Source organism: Artibeus jamaicensis, unplaced genomic scaffold, assembly GCF_021234435.1.
Source record: "Artibeus jamaicensis isolate MK-2021 breed Jamaican fruit bat unplaced genomic scaffold, CSHL_Jam_final contig_548, whole genome shotgun sequence".
NCBI classification, from domain to species: Eukaryota; Metazoa; Chordata; class Mammalia; order Chiroptera; family Phyllostomidae; genus Artibeus; species Artibeus jamaicensis.
The window spans coordinates 8428750-8448527 of NW_026521883.1; the positions used below are offsets into that span (position 1 = coordinate 8428750).

Below are 19778 nucleotides of genomic sequence, written 5' to 3' on the forward strand. Positions count from 1 at the left end.
ATATCTGCTCAATTTTGCTGTGAACCTAAAATTGCTCTAGGAAATAGTCTATTTTCTAAAAAATGAGGGAATGTAGAGAAGATACTTTGCAAATTTTAAGGCATATCACACACACGAACTATTTGATCAGACCGAAGGGAAACCGTTGGGGGAGAGGGCACTGACAGACCCCTCCAGAGCAGACTGCAACGCCCCAGGACACCCCAGGAGATGTGTTTCCAGCTCAAGGCTGGAGCTGAAGGAAGTGGGAGTCTCATGGTCCTGCCCATGGACCCGGCAGACATTTCAATCAGTCAGCTGACTGCCTGACACTTCCTGATTGCTTCTTTCTCACCTCCCCATTTCTGCAATGTTCATGGATAGCATGCCGCTCTGATGACCTTCCCTGGAAATAGCAGGTAACCCCTTCCAGCCTCCCGCCTGCTCAACTCGCCCTGAGTGGCCTGTAACAGTGAGAAGTTATCAGTTTCCTCTCCCGAAGCACACAGAGGTGCCTGCCCTGTGGAAAAGCTGTCTTCATCTCTGGGTGTCCTGGAGTCACTCTGAATGCTGGAAGCCTTGGGTAGAGGGGCTGACCCCTGCTCACCATCACACCCTTGCCTTTAGACTCCTGCAGGCAGAACCAGATCTAGTTACTTTGCTTCTCACATAAACTATCTGACAGTCTCAACCTGGTCCAGAAAGATGGAAAAAGGAACCCAATTCACAGGGTAGAATATTATTTAGCACTAAAAAGAAATGAGCTATTGAGCCATAAGCAGACTTGTAAGAAACTTAAATGCATAGTACTAAGCAAAAAAAAAAAAAATCCAATCTGAAAATGTTAAAACTGGCTCTGGCTGGTGTAGCCCAGTAGATTGAATGCCAGCCTGTGAACCAAAAGATTGCCGGTTTGATTCCCAGTCAGGGCACATGTCTGGGTTGCAAGCCATGTCCCCAGTAGGTGGGCGCATGAGAGGCAAGCACACATTGATGTTTCCCTCCCTTTGTCTTTCCTTCCCTTCCTCTCTCTCCCAAAAAATAAATAAAAATTTAAAATCCTTTTTAAAAATTAAAACTGTATGATTCCAACTGTGTGGTATACTGGAAAAGGCAAAACTATGGAGACAATAAAAAGATTGGTGGTTGCCAGAAGTCAGGGGAAGGGGTGGATTAAAAGGCAGAGCACAGAGGACTTTTAGCAGTGAAACTAGGATATAACACAGTGGCGGGTACATGTCATCACACATCTGTCAGACCCACAGAATGTATAACACTAACTGGGACCCCTAAGGTAAGCTATGGACTTTGAGTGACAATGATAAATCATTGTTAAGTTCGTGGATTGTAATGAATATATCACTCTGGCATGGGATGTTGCAAGGCTGTGTGTGTGAGTATACAGAGTACATGGAACTCTGTACTTTCCACTCCATTTTGCTATGAACCTAAAACTGCTCTAAAAATAAAGTTTATTAATTAAAAAATAAGTCCTGCCCTGGCCAGTGTAGCTCAGTTGATTGGAGTGTCATTGTCTGTAGACTGAAAGGTTGTGGGTTCAATTCCTGATCAGGGCACATACTCAGGTTGCAGGTTTGATCCCCAGTCAGGGTGCAAGCAAAAAGACAACTGATCGATGTTTCTCCCTCTCTCTCTCCTTCCCTCCCCTCCTCCCTCTAAAAGCAATGAAAAAATGTCCCGGGGCGAGGATTTTTAAAAAGTGGATTTTTACAGATACATACAGAAAACTTTATGGACAAGATGTTATCCAATCTAGAAACTGCAACAAAATATGTTGTGGGGGAAGCGGGTAGAGCAATGAACAAAATAAGATTGAGAACTGAGTTGACAGAAGGAGCTGGGTGAAGGGGGTCCATGAGCATTTATCCTGTTATTTCTTCTATCTTTGTTTATGTTTGAAATTTTCCAGCAATAAAATATTTTAAGAAGAGAGAAGGGATGTGACTACGATTTCTTTGGACATCCGCTTTGGTGAGAACAGTGGCCTGCGCATTAGGCTCGGAGAAGAGGGGATCGCCTGGGGCTGGGAAGTCTGATCTGGGAGCGGACAAGGCCCGGAATAAAGGAGGCGGGAAGGGAGACACAGGACAAAGGACGGCACAGGAGAACAAAATGGAGAGACACAAAAGGGACCTGGGCTCACTGCCTTCCCCCACCCTCTTTCTTCCTCTTTTCTTCACTCACTCACTCCTTACTCTTCATCTCTGTGGATGGAAAGTCATCTTGGGACTTGACCATGAAGAGTCCAGGCACAGCCTGGGAGTCTGCATTTTCAACACGTCAATCATTCTCAGTGATTTTATGTTCACTGAACAACCTTCTGGTTTTAATGGGATTCTACTAAGAATTAAAAAACAAAAACAGCCCTGACTGGTGTGGCTTAGTGGACTGAGTGCCAGCCTACAAACCAAAGGGTTGCCAGGTCAATTCTCAGTCAAGGCACATGCCTGGGTTGCAGGCCAGGTCTCTAATGAGGGAGTGCATGAGAGGCAACCACACGCTAATGTTTCTCTCCCCCTCTTTCTCCCTCCCACCCCCTCTCTCTAAAAATAAATAAAATCTTAAAAAAGAATAAAAAACAAAAACAAAAGTGCTCACCAGTTGCCCTAAGTGATGCCATCATCTTGGTAGTTTTACCTTTTATTGTCAATTTTAATAAATTGCTTTTTTACTTCCCTAGTCTCCTGAAAGCCTGTATTCAGAAGAATTAGGTCACCAAGATCTCATCACCCATCAGCAAACTAGTAAACTTAAGCTTTAAGACTAAGATAACGAATCAGTCCATGGAACTGAGCTGGAACTACCAGAACAGTGACGCTATGGCTTGGCTGAACCACCAGCACATTAGGGTTAAGCTAGATAACTCCCTTGCCCACACATTCCTGGCCATATGCCTTCCGTTAGGGAAAGAATTAGAAGTTATAAACCAAGTAACCAGGATGCTGCCTTACCTACCTAGATCCCAGTGCCTGCTCAAGCATAATGCGAGGTTAAGATGGTGAGCCCAGTCAAGTTGGGGAAAGAAGTTCTGAAACAAATGGGGCAGTCTGCAGGCCCCTGGGCCCTGATGCTGGCAGGAGCATTCCCAGGGACTAATTTGTTTTCCTCTGCAACCTCTGATAAAAGGAGACAAAAAGAACTACCAGCAGCTGGAGCCCACACTGTCCCACAGAACAAGCTGTGAAATGTCAGACTCGGTTGTCCAGTTCACAGCATTGTCCCTTCTTGACTCACCCTCTGTGTCAGCCCATCCCACCAACTAAAATAAAAAGAGGCAAAGGCTTAAGGCCTTCTAGAGGGCCTCCCTATTCCCATTTGTAATCTCTGTAGTACAACATGGTTCTTTGAACTACAGCTACTCAGGGCCTGCTGGCATCCATCCATTCAGGCCTGTCTCTCTAGCTGGCATGGCTCTGTACATGGCTACAGAGAAAGTTGCCTCTTGTCCCTTCCAGCACCTCACTGAAGCACACAGGCTGCGGTGGAGACACCAGGTATTCAAAGGCGAGGTGGGTGAGGGCCCATGAGGCCTCACAAGAAAGTCTGAGTGCAAATCCCTCAGCAATGCACCTTGGCCAAAGTAGGGGAACTGACCGAACATTCCCTCTGCTTCCCTGAAAGAAGGGGTGGGGGATAAAGGGAGCGACGTGCTGAGGAGACCAAGAGGAAAAACCTTGCCATGAAAATTGGCCCAGGCCAGACAAGAAAAATATACAGCGTTGTTACAGCACTTCTCAGGTAGGAATTATAGTTTAAGAACAGAGTGAAGAGGATTCTGTCAGCTGGTTCAGAGAATATGAGCGAGGGATTTGAAGAGTGACGGAGAAGAGGGACGAAGAAGAGGGGCAAGTATCAGAGAAGGTTGGACTGGTGGCACCAAAGGGCCGGATGAATAGGAAACAAAAGCGTGGAGGGGTCGCAGAGTTCAGGAACAAGGGGAAAGTGGGCAAGAAGCCAGAGGTAACTGGGGGAAGAGCCCGGGAACGGCGAAGGAGGAAGGGAAGGGGCAGACACAGCTCAGGCTCAACGAAATTGGAGACTTGTGCGGAGAGAGGTCGTCCCAACCAAACCACTACCGACATAAGTGCCGAGAAAAACGAACCCCACCTCAACCCTGCCGAGCCCTGGCCCGGCAGCACGCAGCCCTGCAAGCCCCGCCCCAGCCCCGCGCGCAGTCCCAGCGCCGGGGTCCCTCAGCCGCGCGGCCCTTTAGTTCCGGCTGTGGCGCGCGGGCGGAAAGTTTCTGCAGACGGACTGTGCCGGCGATGGAGGCCGGGTGAGTGGGAGAAGCCCGGGGCCTGGGGTTGTGTTGCGTTGCTTGTTGGACGTGTAGGAGCAGGGGTCAAGGGTGGGAACAACCGGGAGCCGGCGCCCGGCCTGTCCGCCAGCGCGGCTGCCGCTCCGCGCGGTCTCTGCTGCGCCAGTTCCGGGGCCCTGTTCCCGGTCTCCCCCTTTCTCTAGGGCTCGGGGGTCGCCGACTCTTCATAAACACGATTTCAGACCTCTGGCCCTGTCTTCCCATCTCCGTATAAGAGGTTTCTAGATCCTTCTCTGTCTTTCTTTCACGCTTTGAGAACGAAACTGGCGAGAGTCGATTCTTTGTGAAGGAACTAATTGTCACCTTAAGGGAAGAATTATAATGTGTACTGATGGAGGCTTGGCATTAAGGTCAAACAGGTGGGTAAGGTTTATTCTCAGGAGTAGACTCTTCTTGAGAAAGAGACCCCTAGTTGTCTTAGGCGCTGCATGTAAACAGTATTATGGGAAAGTTGTGGGTGTGGGGTGGAACACTGGAGGATGAGAATCCCCCCAATTGAGAAATCCATCATGTTCTCACACAATTGCAGCACTATGGTGGGCAGGGATTTTCTTTTATCAGGCCTAGAGACTGCTTGAGTGAACCATCCGTACTGCAGCAGCACTCAGTTCCTTCTTTTACTCCAATACTTAATGACCTGAGTTACTAAAATGGTTTCCCATGACTTTGCCATTGTTAAGGAGGTGTGTTTGCGGGTAGACACAAATGCATCAGTCAGAAGAAAGCCATCTTTAGAGGTGTGTGCAGAGAAGGCAAGACTGCCTGCCATGGTCACCCATTCCAGTGTTAGAGCAGATTTCATGGACCATGAGTGCCTTCTGATACCTGATCTAAATCTGTCCTGTCTCCCGGTCTCCTTAGAGGCAAGACTTCCTATGATCTCAACTTTCAATAATGTAAACGCCTCTGTGCATGAATGGGACTACCATAGCATAAACTCTGCACATGGGCGGAGGCAGAGGAGTGGCAGGTGTGTTCGCTTGAATGAGAAGGAGAGGAGGAAATGTGTTTTTGGAGTCCAGAATTAAAATTCATCAGGTTTTTTACCAAAGAATTAATGTTATATATGGTATTTAGGGATGGTTCATTAGTTATCAAACATTTGTCAAGCACTTACTGTGTGCTACTTATCGTGATAGTCTTTGAGGAGACATTGGTGGGCAAAATCTGACATGGTCCCTACCCTTACTGAGCATATTATCTAATGCAGTGTAATTGAACCAATATTATATAGGACTTCACTTAAACAACACACCTAAGACTCAGAAAGAAGACAAGAAAGACAGAGTAGATGAAATAGTACCAAGGTAATTACACCTAAACCGATGCATTGGACACTAAAAAAAATGCACAGGCTTTCAGAACTTTTAACTTTGACTTGGGACACAGTTTTTTATTTTTTTAAGATTGTATTTATTTATTTTTGGTGGGGGGGGGGGAGAAAGAGGGAGAGAAACATCAATGCGTGGTTACCTCTCATGCATCCCCTACTGGGGACCCAGCCTGCCTTCCAGGCATGTGTCCTGGATTGGGAATTGAACCAGCAACCCTCTGGTTTGCAGGCCCAAACTCAATCCACTGAGCCACACCTGCAGCAAATTCGAGGGAGGACAATGACAGAAGATTACTGAGAAAAAGTGGAATGTAAGCTCATGGTCAAAAATAAATTATAAAGAGATGGCACCAAAACAGAGCACAACAGTCTAGATTTATTAAATAGAAGGCATTGTTTTCATGTATGTGCTATACTATATTTATTCCATGGGACCTTAACACTAATTACATAAAGAAGGGTTAAGTGGGAAACACAGAGTTAGCAAATTAAACTGGATTGCTTGCCATCGAACTCAGCAACTATAATAAGGCCTGCACTCATTTTTCTTGAAGGATGCTTCCAGAACACACTTGAGAGAATGCTAGTCTATGTAACACATCAGGGCTGCAGCATGCTGGGCAGTATTGGTATTTAGAGTGGTGCTGCCGAGTCATCAGAGGGGCATGAATTATACTGAATGCAGGGTGTTAAAGAGAGAAGAGGGCTACACATTTCAATTTTTCCTATCAAAATGGTTAAATGTTTTGGAATTCTAAGGAGTCTAGAAAAGTTAACTTATGTCTGTACTTTAATCTTTAATGATGTTGGATACATGAAGCATTATTGTATTTGAAATGTATCTCAGGCCGTTAGAAAGGCTTTTGCTACCTGACTTCAGTCCCTGGCCCTTGTTTATAACATTGTTTCCATGAACCAATATGTTCTGAATTCCTCACAGCCTAATCACACATGAAGTTTTATAATATCACACATATGCAGTTGGAAATTGTACCAAGACAAGCAGTCTGGCCACTGTTAAGTGTTTTTGAAGTCCCAAAAAAAGAAATTAGTGAACGTTAAATTTCTAACCTATTTATGTCCATTCAGTCTCTCCTAATTTTTCATATACCATATGATTTTTATGAAGTCGTAATCAGTGTATACATACAATCCTGTGACCTGCTTTTCTCAGTTACTAATGCTTTATATAAATATTTCTGTTATCTGCATGTTTCAGTTATTCATATGATCTTTCATTATGTCGATAGACGATAGTTTGCTTAATGGTAGAGTAGCAGCAAGCTGTGTTCCCAAGAGCAGGTCTGTGGACGTTTTTCTTTATTTTTGAGCACAGAAATGTTTCTTCATGTTAATTCTCAACCCATACTTTTTTTTAAGATTTCATTTATTTATTTTTAGAGAGGAAGGGAAGGAGAGAAATATCAATGTATGGTTGCCTCTCGTGAGTCCCCTGCTGGGAACTGGCCTGCAACCCAGGCATGTGCCCTGGCTGGGAATTGAACTGCGATCATGTGGTTCGCAGGCCCACGCTCAATCCACTGAGCTACACCAGCCAGGGCTCAACCCATTACTTTTAAAGAACTCTTTGTTTTCTTCATTTCTTCTATATTTTGACTTTTCTACATAGTTTCAAGAGATGATGCCAGCTGTCAGACATATTCTTTACCTTCGTTCTCTTCCCTCACAGTCAAAGGCGTGTCACCTGGTGAATCCGTGAGTCCTCCTGAGGCTGGCAGTCCGTTGTTGTTATCACACTTAATGATTTCCAACTTTGTTTAATTTGGATTATGATTTTGCTAGCCCTTTCATTTTTACATTTTGCATTCATTTTAATTAAAAAGGCAAGGTGCCAAGCAACGGGATAATTAAACATTTGCACAAATACTGTTCTATGGATTACCACAGTGATGGTGCCCAATGAGACTGGCTGTCAAAAGCAGCACCATCTGACAACTAGAAATGTTCTCTAGTAGATTAAGTGTTGGAGAGGTGATGCAGGGGTGTTTTTATATTAAGTTGTACAAAATTTGGAACTGTGAAAGTCAAAGACTACCTGAATATAATGTTTTTTAAAAATAGAAATACTTATTATCCTTTTTAAAAATATTTTATTTATTTACTTTTAGAGGGGAAAGGGAAGGAGAAAGAGTGGAAGAGAAACATCAATGTGTGGTTGCCTCTCATGTGTCCCCCACTGGGGACCTGGCCTGCAACTCAGGCATATGCCCTGACTGGGAATTGAAGCAGCAACCCTTTGCTTCACAGGCCCACACTCAATCCATTGAGCTATACCAGCCAGGGCAAGATTATCCTTGATTTATGGCCCTTTAGTAGGTGATTTTAGTAAGTTGCTTGCTTGCTTCCTTCCCACTGAATTCTCTGCAGATTTGCCCACACCTCAATTTAAATGGGGTTTGCCTTCACCCATTTCTAGAAAGTTGGGTTAAAATTATGGTGAAAAAATACTTTTTACTTATGTTAGACATAAGCCTAACTGTATTAATCTTCTACAGCATTTTCCTACTTAGAGCTGTTGCATTCTGACTGGGTACACTGGGATCATTGTCATCATGCCAACAGTGGTGGTGATGGATGTGTCCCTTTCCATGACCCGGCCTGTGTCCATCGAGGGGTCTGAAGAATACCAGCGCAAGCACCTCGCAGCCCACGGTTTGACGATGCTGTTTGAGCACATGGCCACAAATTACAAGCTTGAGTTTACAGCCCTGGTGGTTTTTTCATCACTCTGGGAGCTGATGGTTCCCTTCACTAGAGATTATAACACCCTACAGGTACAAAAAAGAATGCGTTATTGTATGTACAGGGTCCAGATTTATAGGGAACAAAAGTGTTATCATACTGAACTGAATATTTAGAACTTGGAATTATTTCATAAGTCTGTTGGTGTAATACCTGAGTGTAGCTGTAAAACAAGGATTCACTGCCAGTAGGTTTAATGCCTTTGGCAGAGCTATGAATTAGAGCTGTGAGTCGTTGCCCTATTTGTTCTCTTGGTTTTCCAGAATTCTCTCAGGATACAGTGCCCTGTTCCCTCAAGTTTAGGATCTTTAGGTTCAATACTTTACTGCTTTTCCTATAAAACTTGAAAAGATGAAAAATAGCTCTTCCTCATAATAACTTTTATTTTGGAGTAATTCAAATTCTATTACCTCTCCAGCAAATAGCCTCTGATTTATAAATGCCAAGAAATTATAATTTTTAAACCTTAATTGAGAGGTGTTATTTTCCAAAGGCATTATCTATGACATACTTGAGAACTTACTTTCTGAGAACATCTCTAAATCATTAATATTTCCAACAGTGCCTAGCACAGTGCCTTACCCATAGTGAGCAGTCAATAAATGTTTACGAAATTAAATTGAATAGTTTAATAATTGCTAGGCAGTTTAGAAATCCAGGATCAGTGTAGTTTCATTTTTAAAATATAAGCAATACAGTTTTGTTAAATCATTCTTTTTATTATCTCACTTTTTAAAAATGACTCAAAAGCTTTTTTTTATTGCACTGGATTTCTTATAAGTGAGTAAACTAAGAATTTTGGATGTTCAGCATTTCTGAAATTCAGAGAATTGTTCTGTAAGTGGTGCAGAGTAATTGTTAGCACCAGGAGTCCTGAAGTCAGACCAGCTGGATTCAAATCTAAATCCTGCCACCTCTAGGCATGAGAGCTGGGAAAGTTACCTGATTATTCTCCACCTTAGTTTCCTCATTTTAAAAATAGGTTAATAAAGATGGAGGTGTAGATACACCTCACACAACCAGAAGAAGGACAGCAACAAAATTAGAAACAAAAAACAAGGACTGCCAGAAAATCAAACTGTATGAAGTCCGACAACCAAGGAATTAAAGAAGAAACATTCATCCAGACCAGTGGAAGGGGTGGAGACGGGCAGCTGAGCGGAGAGGACATGCAGCAAGGCAGCAGCTGGAGGACCACACCAGGCGGTGGTTGGAGGACAGGTCAGTCCCACATTCACATGAGAATAAGCCGGGAGGAACAACTAGGGAGTGAGACAGACCCGTAACCCAGGGCTCCAGCGTGGGGAAATGAAGCCTCAAAACCTCTGACTAAAAGAAACCTGTGGGGGTTGCAGCAGCAGGAGAAGCTCCCAGCCTCACAGGAGAGTTCACTGGAGAGATCCACAGGGTCCTAAATGTATACAAGCCCACCCACCTGGGAATCAGCACCAGAAGGGCCTGATTTGCTTGTGGGATGTGGGGAAGTGACTGAAAGTCAGCTGAGAGCCAAGTGAGCAGCATTCTTCCCTCTCTGACCCCTCCCTCACATACAGCACCACAACCCAGTGACTATGTGAGTTGCCCCACCGTGGTGGTAAATACCTAAGGCTCTGCCCCTTGCAGCATTACAAATGCACTGAGACCAAAAAAATGGCCCAAATGAAAGAACAGATCAAAGCTGCAGAAAAACTACAACTAAGAGATGAAAAGATAGCCAGCCTATCAGGTGCAGAGTTCAAAACACTGGTAATCAGTATGATCACAGAAGTGATAGAGTGCAGAAGCAAAATAGAGGAAGAAGTGAAGGGTATACAAAGTGAAATAAAGAAAAATATACAGGGAACCAACGGTGAAGGTAAGGAAACCGGGACTCAAATTATTTGGAGCAAAAGGAAGAAATAAACATTCAATGGAACAGAATGAAGAAACAAGAATTCAAAAAAATGAGGAGAGGCTTAGAAACCTCTGGGACAACTTCAAATGTTCCAACATACGAATCATAGGGGTGCCAGAAAGAGAAGAGGAAAAGCAAGAAATTGAAAACTTATTTGAAAAAATAATGAAGGAGAACTTCCCCAATCTGGCAAAGGAAATAGACTTCTAGGAAATCCAGGAAGCTCAGAGAGTCCCAAAGAAGTTGAACCCAAGGAAACACCCACCAAGGCACATCATAATTGCATTACCCAAGATTAAAGATAAGGACAGAGTCTTAAAAGCAGCAAGAGAAAAGCAGAGAGTTACCTACAATGGAGTTCCTATAAGACAATTAGCTGATTTCTCAAAAGAAACCTTGCAGTCAAGAAAGGGCTGGAATGAAGTTTTCAAAGTCATGATAGGCAAGGACCTACGTCCAATATTACTCTATCCAGCAAAGCTTTCATTTAGACTGGAAGGGCAGGTAAAGTACTTCCCAGGTAAGGTCAAGTTAAAGGAGTTCATCATCACCATGCCTTTATTATATGAAATGTTAAAGGGACTTATCTAAGAATAAGAAGATCAAAACTATGAACGATAAAATGACGGTAAACTTAAAACTACCAACAACTGAAAACTACCAACAACTGAAAACTACCAACAACTGAACCTAAAAAAACAGAGACAAAAACAAACTAAGCGAACAACTAGAACAGGAACAGAACCATAAAAATGGAGATCACATGGACGGTTATCAGCAATGGGGTGGGGTGGAGAATGGGGAAAAAGGTAGAGGGAGTAAGAAGCATACATGGTAGGTACAAAATAGAGAGGGGGAGGTTCAGAATAATACAGCAAATGGAGAAGCCAAAGAACTTTTATGTACGACCTATGAACATGAACTTATGCTGGTGGGAGGGAGGGTGCAGGGCAAAGTGAAGAAAGAAATGGGACAACCGTAATAGCATAATCAGTTAAATATACTTAAAATGTAAAAATAAAAAGTAGCTTAATGATATATGGAGTGTTGTGATGATGGACTGAATGTGAGGTGCCTACAGCAGTGTTGAGGATATAGTCAGTCCTCCATAAATTTTGGCGTTTTTGTAATGTATTTAAAAGTGCTTAATTTCAATTATTTCCTTCAAGGCCCACTTATAAAGATATGAACTTGATGGGCTGTTCACTCTCAACTGATCAGAGGACAGAGTAAAGGGGAGCTCTTTTAATGATACTTAATAGCTTAAGAAGTCTGTTTTACTGTTTTTAAGAACCTGTGCTTTGGGACTCTCAGAGACAATGTCCCCTGTGTAACATTCAGGCTTTTAACAGTGTATGTTGTTTTCTGATAAACTAAAATGAACAATTTATTTTTTATTCAATTAGGAAGCACTAAGTAATATGGATGATTATGATAAAACCTGCTTGGAGTCTGCATTAGCTGGTGTTTGCAACATCGTTCAGCAAGAGTGGGGCGGTGCAATTCCTTGCCAGGTAAATTATCAATTCTTTTGTGTTGCCCTAACTTGAAGCCGCTAACCACTGAGGTGCTTTAATTTTCTTCAAGCTCTAACACAGCATGTATTATCATTTCTACGAGCTACGATATACACTATTGGTATCTTTTTAAAAGAAGTCACTAAATCAATACTAATTACTCAGAAAGCAGCACAATTATACCTGAAGGAAAGCATCCTCCTAGTCAGTTGACTTCCTGCAAACTAGCAATGTTTGTATAAAATACAAAGGGCTCACAGTGGAATTTTACAATACTCCCTAGGAGTGATTTTAATTTTTTCATGATAGAATTGTAAACATCAGTACAACATAGTCTCTCTTTGCTATCCCAGTGTAGCTCGGGGTAGCACTTATTCAGCAGACTTTTAACCGTCTAGACTACCTAAGTTATCTAAAAAGCCAGGGGTACAAATGTCATAAAATCAGCTGCCCTTTGCTAAGAGTCCACAGTATGTCCACATTAGCATTGAGTTAGAGCAGAGTTGTAGCTGAAAAAGAGAATTGGAAGTTTGTTATACACAGTTATTTTAAGAAGTGGTAGCATATTTTAAGGAGAAAAAAGGTCGTTAAAAGGAAAATCATATTGTAGTCTACAACAGAAGTCAGCAGACTTTCTGTTGTAGGCTTTGCAGCTGCCTGTGGCAACTCCTCAGCTTTGCTGTCACAGCACGAAAGCAGCCGTAGATAACAAATAAATACGTGGGCACAGCTGTGTTCCAGTAACACTTTATTTACAAAAACAGGCAGTGGTGCCTATGGCATCACTGGTATTTGTGCCTGGGCAAGGGAAGGGTAGGGGCTGACTCAGAGGAAGGACCAGGGAACATGGGAAGTGATGGAACTGGTGTTTCTCTTCATTGCACAAGTGCTTATATCACTAAAAGCAGTTTTCAGGACTTAGAACTATATACCGAAAAGGGTTAATTTTATTGCAAGTACATTATATTTCAATAAACCCAACGTGTTAAAGATTGTGTTTTCTTACTGTACAACCACCCTGTTTTATAGAGAATGAATCAAGAGTTAATGAAGACCCCGAACTCCTACTAAAAGGTTAAATCAAAACACTTTAGTGGATACTTACTAAAAAAAAAAAGTCAGTAAATGCTTTTGATTAATTTCCTTACGGAAATAAAAACATTTGGCACCTTACTTCATAAACACTATTTATTTGGTAAATCCAGGCATACAGAATACCTAATTTCATGACAGTATACTAAATAAATGAAGTTTTGTTGCCAATAACTTCTGGACTGGAAACTAGCAAATAGCACAATTTCATTTGCTACTTCTTCAGTAGTTTTATTTTTTTAATTAAATGTATTGGGGTATCATTGGCTAATAAATTACATGGGTTTCGAGTGCACAATTCTATGGTACCTCATCTGTAAATTGTTCTGTGGGCCCACCACCCAAAGTTAAATCTTCTGCCACCGTAGTCTTCAGAGTTTTAGAGAAGAATAACTTCTACCTTTTCATGCTTTTTCTGCGCTTACCAAAGGGAAGAATCTGAATTTGAGATGTGTTGTACTCTGAGGGAAAGGGGCTGGGCCTGAATCTGCTTAGACGACTGACTTGATGAGTTTTGGGGTAAATAGTCCAAAACACTGGACTAGAGGTGAAAGTGATTAATGATTATTTTTATAATCAATTACTGTTGAACATTTGTTTTAATGTGGAATTTTTTAAGTATATTTTCTTGATTACGCTATTACAGCTGTCCCAATTTTTCCCCCTTTGCACTCCTCTGACTGGTACCCCTCTTCTCTCAAGCAATCCACCCCGCTTAGTTCTTGTCCATGGGTCATGCATATAAGTTCTTTGGCTTCTCTATTTCCTATGCTGTTCTTAACCTCCTGTCTATTTTGTACCTACCAATTATGCTTCTTAATCCCCGCACCTTTTCCCCCATTCTCTCCCTTCCCCCTCCCCACTGATAACCCTCCATGTGATCTCCATACCTATGATTCTTTTCCTGTTCTGGTTGTTTGCTTAGTTTGTTTTTGTTTTTGTTTTTTAGGTTCAGTTGTTGGTAGTCGTGAGTTTGTTGTCATTTTACTGTTCATAGTTTTTATCTTTTTTTTCTTAAATAAGTCCCTTTAACATTTTATATAATAAAGGCTTAGTGATGATGAACTCCTTTAGCTTTACCTTGTCTGGGAAGCTCTTTTTCTGCCCTTCCATTCTAAATGATAGCTTTGCTGGATAAAGTAATCTAGGTTGTAGGTCCTTGTTTTTCATCACTTTGAATACTTCTTGCCATTCCCTTCTTGTCTGCACAGTTTCTTTTGAGAAATCAGCTGATAGTCTCATGGGAACTCCTTTGTAGGTAACTCTCTGCTTTTCTCTTGCTGCTTTTAAGATTCTCTCTTTATCTTTAACCTTTGGCATTTTAATTATGATGTTCTTGGTGTGGTCCTCTTTGGGTCCAACTTGTTTGGGACTTTGTTCTTCCTGGACTTGTGTGTCTATTTCCTTTGCCAAATTAGGGAAGTTTTTCTTCATTATTTCAAATAAGTTTTCAATTTCTTGTTCTTCCTCTTCTCTTTCTGGCATCTCTATGATTCAGATGTCGGCACTTCTGGAGATGTCCCAGACATCTCCTCATTTTTTTTTAGTTCTTGTTTCTTCGTTCTGTATTGGTTGACTATTCCTTATGTTCCAAATTTTTTATTTGAACCCTGGCTTCCTTTCTTTCACTGTTGGTCCCCTGTGGATTTTTCTTTATTTCACTAAGTGTAGCCTTCATTTCTTTTTTTATGCATTTGCTGTACTCAGTGAATCTCTGAGCATCCTTATCACCAGTGTTTTGAACTCTACATCTGATAGGTTGGTTATCTCCATTTCATTTCATTCTTTTTCTGTGGTTTTGTTCTGTTCTTTCATTTGAGCCATGTTTCTTTGTCCCTCAAATTCGGCAGCCTCCTTGTGTTTGTTTCTGTGTTTTAGGTAGAGCCGCTATGACCCCCTGTCTTGGTGCACCTGCTACATTGCATGGAACAAAGCCTTAGGTAATCACCAGGGCGAGGCAGCCCGCTTCATCACTTTGTGGCTCTGTATGTGGGAGGTTGGAGAGGGGACAGTGCCTCTGCCTGGCTGATGGAGGCTTACTTGGCATTCACCCCGTTTCCAGTCACTTCACTCACTTCCCATATGTGGGTGGCACCCCTCTAGCTGTTGCCCTGGTGGCAATTCTCAGAGTAGGTGGGTTCCATCTGTTCTAGGCCTATATGGGCCTTTTAAATGGACTTTCCTGAGAGACCAGCAGTTTCTTCCACTATCCCAATGCCCACTGGTTTTTATAGCCAGAAGTGTGAGGCTTTTATTTTCCCAGCACTGGAACCCTGGGCCGTGTGGTCTGGCCTGGGGTTGGGATTACTTGCCAGGTATCTTTCCTGACTTTTATCCATCACACCTGAAGGTGGGGCCACCCTTTCTGCCAGCCACTGCCATGCTGCATCCTCTCTCCCCTGTCGCCACCCCAGCTCCCCATCTCCCCCCTCTGGATGAAGCATGGCAATGTCTGGCAGTGGCTACCAATCTGGATCAATGTGGCTTCTTTAAATCCTTTGTTGTTGGACTTCCATACAGTTTGATTTTCTGGCAGTTCTGGGTGTTTTTTGTTTTGAGGTTAGTTGTGATCCTTCTTGTGATCCTCTTGGTTGTACAAGGAGGCAAAGTGTGTCTACCTACACCTCCATCTTGACCACAAGTCTAATGTGGAATATTTTAATCTAACCTGTGAGACAGCTAGACCGTGTCTTTATTATTTGAGTAAAATCTTTCTCATTTTGACATTACATGAAATATTTCATTATCATATGGTATCTGAAGAGGCTAGTGGCAGAAGTAAACCATTATATAGCTGTTATTGGTGCCTAGAAGAGGAAATTACCTTATAGTCAATTGACTATTTTCCCAAACGATGGCATTGCTCCAGAGGACTTCTATTAAGCATTCTTGGATTTTAGAAGTGCCAATCTTGATAATTCACATGATGCAACTGCCTGATACTGCCTTATTGGCCTGTTATTGTCAAGTTACTGGGATAGGCCAGGGAAAGCTATGATAGTCCTCCCCTGGAATGCTTGGAAAAGTCTGCCCCCTGCAGGATTGCTTTGAAGAAAAGGAAAATTGATTGGTAATTGTGGTCTATTGTTAGAATATTTTGAAGGCTTTTATAGATTACAGATTGACTAAGAATGCATTTTAAAGGTCTTGTGCAAATGTAATTAAATGGTGTTTATAAATATATTTGTAAAGCAGTTGTCATTCCAGTTGACCAGGGGCAGAGTTTGTCATCTTTGAAAATAAAGTGTTAAGGTTCGGATTTCTGTGCTGGCACTTTCTAGGGACACGTGAGATTGGCCCTCATGCTATTTTTCACATTGGTTCCCAAGGTTGCTGCCTCCTTATCTAAGAGATAGGAGTCTAGTTTTAATACAATTAATTTAAGTATTAGTTATGCATACTTTTGTCCTTTTTTAAAAGATTTCATAGGTAGGCACATTTTTAAGCATTTAATTAGATGAAATTCAGTAAATGCATAGATCTTGAGTACGGAGCTCACTGAGTGTTGACAGTGCAGACACCTGTGCAGCCACTGCCCCAGTTAAGACCCAGAGTGTTGCTGTTACCCCACAACATTTCCTCCACCCCTTCTAGTCAGTATCCCCTCATGCCCACCACCCCGGTTTGGTTCATCTCAGCTTTGTTTCACCTGTTCTAGAACTTCATGTAAATAGAATTATACAATGTGCCTGTCGTCTTTCACTAGACAGAACATTTTGAGAAGTATTCACATTGTTGCTTGTATCTTTGCAGAGGTGGGTTTTTGGGTGTGAATGCAACTAGAGAGAAATGAAGTTGTTCAATGAGACTGCTTTAAATGACTAAGTCATTTTATGTACAAACCTCCTCTCCCTTTTTGCAAACAGGTGGTTCTGGTGACTGATGGCTGTCTCGGCATTGGTAGAGGGTCACTGCGGCATTCCCTAGCTACTCACAGTCAACGGAGTGAGAGCAACAGGTTCCCACTACCTTTTCCTTTCCCATCTAAGTTATACATCATGTGCATGGCCAATTTGGAGGAGGTAATGCTTTTTAGTAAGTTCTTTTTAGTTTGGTTAGATACGTGTTAGGACTGTTTATTTTTTAGTGTGTATGTTCCATTAGTACTGTATTGCAGATACTATGACATTGAATGCACTGGTTTTAGCCGAGGCTGGTCACTAATTATCTTTGAAAAGACTCTAAGAGCTCAAATGCTCTTTGAAAGTTCAAATTATTACCCAATTTGGGAAATATAGCTAAAGTTGTTATTCATCTTACTTCTCACAAAGAGTGTTCAGATGCTGAAATGTTCTTTTTGGTTTTGGATATTTCCCTCCTAGGAATTCTTAAGTCCAGTCCCCCAGAAATGTTGACAGAAGTGTGCTTTGATTTTTCGGTGAAGTAGCATTACTCTGATGCATGTTTTGTTAAATTCTGCTTCCTAGTATTCCCATTTACTCAGGAAAGTTGTTTAACCTAATCTTCACCTCAGCGTGTTTGTTTTTTTAATCTGTAAAATGTAGATAATAATGGTACTTACCAAAAGATACTAGAAACACGTTAGAGGAAAGATACTGTGCAGATACCAACTGTGGTCGCCTCTGAGAATCTTCACAAAATGACGCCCCAGTGAAATAGCTCTGCTGGTATCATTTTACATGACACTCCCTCTTTGGTAGCCCTGAATCAACATTGTTAATAGTTATCTTCCTTCTTACTTTGTTAAAAAATCATCTTTGTTACATTTGTTACCTGTGTTACTGTGATGGTCGTGGCTTTGGTGTGCTGACAAGAACCTGGCATTTTGTGCCACTTTAAACGAGTCCTTGCTTTTGCTTTGTAGCTTCAGAGCACTGATTCCTTGGATTGCCTTGAACGTCTCATAGATTTAAACAATGGTGAGGGACAGATCTTCACTATCGATGGCCCCCTGTGCTTGAAAAATGTACAGTCTATGTTTGGGTGAGTATGTACATGGAGCTTTTTTCCCTTCTTACATACGATCCATTATAATTTGATGTCCAGCAGTAATATGTATTATACTGTTTCTGATTGTGTCATTTCATTCTCCCCAAGTTTCACATTTTTCAGCTAAAACACTTGGTAGTAGTGATTTTAAAAAGTTCATTCCTTTTAAGTATGAGTAAATCTATAATGCCTGTAGATATTGACTTCCCTACAGCACTCAGCAGTTTCAAAGATTAACTTGCTTTTGGGCTTTTTAGAACTGAAATTGCCTCACCGAAAATGTCAGATTTTGTTGTATTTCAAAATGGTCACATCGTTGTGGAGTTGATTCAAAAGGAAAACAAACTTAGCATCTTGTATTACTTAAAAAATATTATATGTACATTACTCTTCCTATAACCATGAACCCTCTCATTCTAGGAAGCTGATAGATCTGGCATATACGCCTTTCCATGCTGTTCTCAAGTGTGGCCACTTGACCGCCGATGTGCAGGTCTTCCCCAGGCCAGAACCTTTTGTTATAGATGAGGAGATCGACCCGATCCCAAAAGTCATTAACACAGGTAATTCTTCTGAAAACTTCCTGTTATCCTGACTTTCTCCTGACTTCTGACTTTACTCCTCTCTGTCCAGAAGAGTTGAAGAGAAATGTAAATTCTGATACCAGGGTGCCATTGTCATCAGTTATACACTTCGGACGGGAGGATGCCTTGCCTAAGGGGTGGCAGATAAGGGGCCCTGTGTGATGATGGTGAGGTCATGAATTAACCTCCAACCCTAGATAATTACAACCACAAATTACTGGAGTTGGAAATCATGGCCAGATTCACTAGCATTGAAATCCTTGCAATAATTCTTAATAGATCCTAAGATTGATTTGCAGCATAACTGAGGTCAGATATGAAGGGCTGAGTGATTCTTCCTGCGTGACCCTGGACAAGTCATGTCCTCTAGTTCCTGTTGGCTAGGAAAGTGAAATCTCTAGGTGAGTGATGGCCTGTAAAGTCTCAGCTCTGACTTACTACGCCTCTCTAGCCCTGCTGCTTATATTATGACTAAAAGCGTGTGCCACTGCCTTTACCTGGTTCGTGTTCCTGGTGCTGTGCTTAACTAGGATTGGCAAAGTGAAAAGTCAAAAGCAACAAGGAACAGTGGGGAGAAGAGTTGTCCTCTGTTGGAAGGTTGACTCCTTGAGTTGTGGGTACACATTAAACCATCACTGTGTCAGTCACCATTGCACCCTCAGTGCCCAGCATGCTGTCTCATGCTCAGTAGATGTTGACTAGGTAATCATCCAATCAACAAATGATTAAAATTCAGTGCACAGTAAATGTTCATTTCATTCTCGAGTGTACTTAGAGCGAAGTTTTTAGGAGTCTTAGAGCAAAGGGGCAAGCACAGCCCTTTTATCTTTTTGTGCCTTTAGCTCCTGGCTGTGTGGAAGTAGGGCCTCTCTCTCTTCCACTGAGCCTAGGCAGAAGCATATTAAGCTATGTCAAATGTTTTGGTGTTTTCAAAACAATGAGAGTCCACTTCCCTCCCATCCTTTTTTTGATGAGTAACTTTGAGTACATGTTTTCTTTTCTATATAAACTTTTAGTCCAAGATCTCTGTTATAGCTTATATTTAAACCATTTTCTACTCAAATGAAAAATATGTAGCTGTTCATGCTGATTCATTTGCTACTTAGCTAAAGAAGGTAATGAAGACAAACTCCAGGAAGCTGATTTGCTGATGTCTTAGAAGTATCGTGAACTTACCATGAGCTTGATTTTTAAGGCTTTTATTTAAATTATATTTTGATTATGCTATTAAAATTGTCCTGATTTTTCGCTCTTTGCCCCCCCCCACCATCCCTCAACTCCACTCCTTCAAGCAATCCCCCCATCCTTATTCATGTCCACAGGTCAT

General features: G+C 41.9%; 1 protein-coding gene across 2 annotated transcripts in view; it reads left to right on the forward strand.

The window, feature by feature from the left end:
* Positions 1-4183: 4183 nt before the first annotated feature.
* INTS14 (integrator complex subunit 14) overlaps positions 4184-19778 on the forward strand; it is a 33944-nt gene continuing 18349 nt past the window's right edge. Inside the window, exons 1-6 of one of the 2 annotated variants that reach the window (XM_053670148.1) lie at positions 4184-4276; positions 8168-8446; positions 11715-11822; positions 16784-16939; positions 17743-17861; positions 18288-18430. In XM_053670148.1, the coding sequence (XP_053526123.1) occupies positions 8225-8446; positions 11715-11822; positions 16784-16939; positions 17743-17861; positions 18288-18430 (748 nt within the window). In that variant the 5' untranslated portion in view covers positions 4184-4276; positions 8168-8224. Of the gene's footprint in view, positions 4277-8167; positions 8447-9527; positions 9636-11714; positions 11823-16783; positions 16940-17742; positions 17862-18287; positions 18431-19778 lie in introns of those variants that run through there. The other variant, XM_053670149.1, reaches the window with a different exon arrangement.